Below are 5,918 nucleotides of genomic sequence, written 5' to 3'. Positions count from 1 at the left end.
CAATGTCCTCTCCTCACACATACGTGACCCCCAATGTCCTCTCCTCACACATACGTGACCACCAATGTTCTCTCCACGCCGATGCTCTCGTGATTCCAACTTCACTTGGGTTACATACTGCATTGTTCTTGTTTGGAAGGGGGGAGAGCACCCAGCACCCCTCACCCCTCACTGCCATCAAGTCAATTCCAACTCATAATGATCCTACAGAGTAGACCTGCCCCTTTGGTTCCCAAGCCTTTAAATCTTTACAGAAGTAGATGACCTCATCTTGCTCCTTCTGAGTGCCTGGTGGGTTCAAACTGCCAGCCTTGTGGTTCGCAGCTCAGTGTGTCACCCGCTGTGCCATCAGAGCCTCACGGGTTGGAAATAGTTTCCACACATCCTGTCCCACGGAAAACAGCCCACGTCAGTGAAGGAGAGAGACTGCATGCTGCCGGGAGTGGGAGGCTGGTTGGGGGCCGTAGCTGGTTCGGTTTTGCTGGTCGGCTTCGCTGCAGTACACGTACATGCATATCTTGGTATTGCACCGCCCCTCCCTCTTCCACAGATAGGAGCGCGGAGGAGATTTGATCTGTGCCCGGAAAGGCTGGCCAGGCTGGCTGCATTAATCACACTTATCAGGGATTCCTGGAAGACAGGAATGCATTTTCCTTCCCGGGCGTGTTCCCGTGACCACTGCGTGTCTGGGAGCCCTGCACGGCCAGGCTGTATCAACTCACAGGGTGGTGTGGGGACCTGTCATCACTCCTCTGAGCCCACAACATGACCCAGGGCTGGACTGAGGCCAGTCTTCTCTTAGGCCAAGCAGGCCAGCAGCACTTTTTAACTCCATCAGGAGTAGGAAAACAGAGCCCTGCAAACCCCACCATGATTCCCTCCCCCCACCCCATGAGCCTAAAGCTCTAGACAGCAGTTGGCTCCAACCTCCGGGGCAGTGCCTCAGTGACGGGGGCCGCTGCTCCTAACAGAACAGAAGCAGGAGGCCACACCCCAGGACTCACCCGCAGACCGTACACGACAGGCTGGTCACCTGCCTCCCCGGCATGATATGCAGTGGGCTGCTCACGCTAAGGGTCTACTCACCACATCATTCCTTCAAAACTCGAAGCCTTATCCATAATTGGCCCCAATCAGAAGCAACCCAGGTGCCCTCCGGTAGGTGAATGGATAAACATGCTGTATATGTCTGCACAGTAGAATATTATTCTGCAAGTGGAAATGAGTTAGCAAACTATCAAATGACATACGGGTACATATTGCTAAGCGAAAGAAGGCTGCCCGGAAAAGCTACATAGGGTGGGATTCCGGCTCTGTGGCGTCTGGAAAGGGCCAGAGTATAGAGGGAGGGAGAAAAGCAGCTAAGGGTTGAGCGGGAGGTAAGGAGGGAGGGGTAGACGGAGCACAGGATGTAGGGAGGGCACTGAAACGTCTAAGATTTATGTGAAGTCTTTGTCCTAGAACTGCGTCACACAAAGATGAGCCCTCCTCTAAACTGTGGACATCAGTTAATAATGTATCAGTATCAGCTTATTCCCAGGCATGTACCACACACAGCTCAAGACTTCGATAACAGAAGAAACAGTGGCAGGGAAGAGAAGGAGTTGACTGGAACTTTCTGATCTCTATTTTTTAAAACAAAACTGTCACAGAAAATAAAGTCTGTAAGTGTGTGTTTAACACACACACAGAGCAAGCAAAGCATGCGTGTATCACCCAGTGGGAAAGGCTGCTCCTCGTGTCCCCCTGAAGACTATGCTAGGAGACTGGCACCAGCATCCCTCACTGCGTTGTCACCCGTGGGCCGTCCAGGGTGATGGAAGGCCAGGTGTAAGCAGCCTATGTTGGGGAGTAGGTTGCTGTAGGAGAAACCAACCCACTCTCCTGAAACCGATTCCAACTCCCCGTGGAACCGAGCAGCGCTGCTCCTTTTCATACCCCCTCCCTGCCGGGAGGCTCCGCCAACCAGAAGGAAGTTAGCGTTGCCTCTTGCATTTTTTCTCCCTGTTCTTGCTCTGTGCTTCCATCGTGCAAGAGTGGTTGGAGATAGAGCTCGATCTCGTTCAAAAAGTTGGTGGGGAAATTCCATTTTATTTAAATTATATTTTTCCACAAACCTTTTGAAGTTCATATGTGTGTGAGAGAGAGGTAGTTAGTTAACTAGTTCGTTAGATAGTTTGAGCAAGCATGTATTGCATGCATTATGCCACCCACAACAGTGAACCAATGGAACTTAAAGTCTAGCAAATCTCTGTTCTCATTACACCGTGAGTTCCTTGAGCATAAAACTCATCTCTGTGCCCTTGCTGCCGACCCCAGCCCCTGACCCAGAAAGCACTTGCTGAGTGCATGGTCCTGAATGGAATGGGCCGTGCCGGAGTGGGGGAACATTTCTGGGGACACAAGGTAACTGGGAAGCCTGAAAAAGGCACGCTGTACCCTCAGTTTCTATGGATAGCCACCCTTTTTCTATGTGGTGAGCCCATTCGGAGGGACTATGAGGCAAATTCAGAGAGGTGATCTACGCCTTTCTCACAGATAATCCAGAGCCCTGGAGACCCTGGACTGCAAAGAGCCCGAGTGGCTTGTAGCCTACGGAAGGTCTTCTTGCAGGAAAGCTGCCTCTACTGCAGCAGATCACACTGTGCCTGATCCCCCTTCCCAAGCCAGTTCTTCTCCTGGGGCTGACCGACCTCTCATTTGCTCTCGTCTCTTTCTTTCAGAGATCTGAAACTGGACAATGTCCTGCTGGACCACGAGGGCCACTGTAAACTAGCAGACTTCGGCATGTGCAAGGAGGGGATCTGTAACGGGGTCACTACGGCAACGTTCTGCGGCACGCCTGACTACATTGCTCCAGAGGTGAGTGCCGCGAGACCTGGTGCAGCTTTGGAGATTCGAGTTCTATGGACACCCCCGTGGAAATACCCCGGGCTGCCTTTGTGGCCGGTGCACCACAGCTGAAGCCTCCGGGCCAGCTACTGAAGCTCATCGTTCAAATGACGCCTGCACGAGGCTAGGACTTCTCCCTGGGAATCTGAGTTCTTGTTCTTTTTCAAGTTGGCGGTTGCGCGAGGTTGTCATCGTGAGTGGGGGACAAAGTGTGACCCTCGGTCAGCAGTTGTGTTTGTCTTAGTCTGCACTCTGGATCCTAGTGACTAGCTCAGTTCAGCAAAACTGAAGGCACGCTTCTGCATTCTCCGCATGCACACAAGCCCCGCCTCCTCTTCCTTTTGCCAGTTCCAGTAGCTGGTGACTCAGTTGTGACTCAGGACGACCAGATGTTTGCCAGAGGGGACTGTGCTCTGTAGGGTTTCCAATGGCTGGTTTTTCTAAAGGAGAGCACCAGGCCTTTCTTCCAAAGTGTCTCTGGGTGGGCTTCAATCTCCAACCTTTTGATTAGCAGCCAAAGGCATACTCATTGTGTGTACCACCCAAGGACCCCCCTCTTCCTTATCAGCTGATGTAGATGCAAACTTGGTTCCATTTGGAAACATCACATACCCTTACCTTGTCGTGGCAGGGCCATTGGCTAAGCAGACGGTAAATGTTTGGGGACCCCGGAGTGACCGTAAGGGAAAAGAGACCACTTCTTAGAAATGCAAGAAAACACATAGAGCAGCAGAGGAGATTTCACTCTCTTATGTTGGTATTTCCCGAGCCGTCGTCTCACCCAAGTTGTTGAGACAATGACACTACCAGATGCACACAGTGCTCCTAATGCCGCCCTCTTGCACAGATCCTGCAGGAAATGCTCTACGGACCTGCGGTGGATTGGTGGGCAATGGGTGTATTGCTCTACGAGATGCTCTGTGGGCACGCGCCCTTTGAGGCCGAGAATGAAGATGACCTCTTTGAGGCCATATTGAACGACGAAGTGGTCTACCCTACTTGGCTGCATGACGAGGCCACTGGGATCCTGAAATCTGTAAGTCTGGCTTCTTTCAACTTTTGCTCTACAGCACGCGGCCTTGCTGTATGCGTTTCTTGTGGTCTTTTTAATGCTTCCTAGGAGCAAGCTGCCAGTTTTTATTAAAAATCTGTGTTTTAATTTAAAGAAGCCAAGACCCGAAGGTCCATCAACCTGGGTCTCCCTTTATGCAACACTTATTTGGGGGCCAACTGCAGTAACAAGCAATAGTTTGTTTGCCACCAATCGAGTATTTCTAGCCCCGGTGCCTTTCCTTTAGGTGAGCTACTGCTCTCTCTCATTCAGCCCAGGGCAGGCCACACCTAGGTCTGTTCCGATACGCTATCTCCCTCAGCGATGTCCACGAAACAGGGTGAAAGAAGGCTTCTGCACGGCAGGTGCCAGGCTCCGAATGCCGAAGCAGCTTGCCTAATGTTGAGACCGTCTTTTCTGCGTGTATTCAGGCTCTTTCTTGGAAGCCTTACTTTGGAGTGAGGAAGAAACATAGATGTGGGTCCTTTATGTTGAATATAAGGCATCGCACAGAATCCAGGGCAGTTCTGTAGCCACATTCAAAACCCCAAACCAAACCTGCTGCCATTGAGCCCCTGTGACTCAGACGCCTGTGGGACAGGGGAGAAGTGTCCCATAGGGTTTCCCAGGCTGTAATCCTTACAGAAGCATGATGACCACATTTGGCTCCTGCAGAGTGGTTGGTTCGTGGGTTCGAATTCCCCAGCCTTTTAGCTAGCAGCCACGGGGCTCCTCAGAACCACAATAGTTACGGTAAAAAAACAAAACAAAGAACACTTGTGTATGTGTATGTCTGCCTTGCCACTGGGTACATGCACAAGAATGTAAAGATGAGTAAAAGAACAGTTCTTTAAGCAACAAAACAAGTCAGAGTCAGCCATTTAAATAAGAACTATGTGATACAAATTAATTTTCCTTCATTCATATCCTTTCTAGTGATTTTGGGGGAGAACCCCCCCCCCCCCGACTAATTTGGCAAATACTATCTTGTAGAAAGACTTATCTCTTTTCAAAAATCTCCAGCTATCTAATTGGTGCCATTTGGAAAACATTTTATACCCAAGTCTCTCTCCTGGGACTGAAGGTCCGGTTGTCCCTAAGGGTTCTCTGCTTCCTGACAAGGAAAATAATCATAGAAATCCTTCTCAGGCACAGGCTGCCAACGTGAACGGTAATGCGTGATTCATACCTTGATTCCCAAGGCCAAGGGTGCCTGTCCTTTCCCATAACTGAGGAAGCACAGCTCTCAGAGACATAAAAGGGGGAAGTACTTCAAGACGCTCCCAAATTCTCTCTTAGCCAGCTTGTTTCCGTAAGAACAGTTTGTGTATTTAGTAGAAATTTCAAACCAAGGAGACCAAGAATGTGGTATCTGTATCTTTATGAATAATTTTTTTAAAATCTAGAAGAAGGGCTTGTCCTTGTGACTGTGTGCCGTAAGTTTCTTCACTTGTTGAGAAGGGATCTAATCAGCTCGGTCAGCCAGGACTAACCCCCAGTGACGACTTAGACCAATAGCACAGCCTCATCGTGCTTCGGAGGCTGCATTACTTTGTGATTAGTTTAGTCTCAGTTCCTCGACCCGCAATCTGTTGCTTTGTGAGTCTCAAGGCATTTCAACCTCCTGTGACCTTCAACCACCACAGTTACTGCAAACCTTTATTGGTGACGAATATAGTTAATCCGACTGTGAAGTTGTGCGTGTGTGCTAAAGGATCCCTAACAATTCCACAATGTCTGCGTGTATCATTTAGTGAGGTTACAGTCTTCGTATTGTGCAACCATTCTCTTTTTTTGTTTGTTTGTTTGAAATCATTTTATTGGGGGCTCATAAAATTCTTATTTCACAATCCATACATACATCCATTGTGTCAAGCACATTTGTACATAGGTTGCCATCATCATTTTCAAAACATGTTCTTTCTACTTGAGTCCTTGGTATCAGCTTCTTATTTTTTCACAGCGTCTAGTTGAG

At 49.4% G+C, this 5,918-nt stretch overlaps 1 protein-coding gene across 1 annotated transcript in view; it reads left to right on the top strand.

The window, feature by feature from the left end:
• The window catches only part of PRKCH (protein kinase C eta), a 259,663-nt gene that overhangs the window by 232,809 nt on the left and 20,936 nt on the right, over nucleotides 1-5,918 (top strand). The window contains exons 11-12 of the mRNA XM_004698636.2: nucleotides 2,724-2,862; nucleotides 3,740-3,928. Coding sequence (XP_004698693.1) covers nucleotides 2,724-2,862; nucleotides 3,740-3,928 — 328 coding nt within the window. The remainder of the gene's footprint in view (nucleotides 1-2,723; nucleotides 2,863-3,739; nucleotides 3,929-5,918) is intronic.

Source organism: Echinops telfairi, unplaced genomic scaffold (genome assembly GCF_000313985.2).
Source record: "Echinops telfairi isolate 266 unplaced genomic scaffold, ASM31398v2 ScPeMD7_18;HRSCAF=68, whole genome shotgun sequence".
In the NCBI taxonomy this organism is placed as follows: domain Eukaryota; kingdom Metazoa; phylum Chordata; class Mammalia; order Afrosoricida; family Tenrecidae; genus Echinops; species Echinops telfairi.
This window is presented reverse-complemented; position numbering and strand designations above follow the sequence as displayed.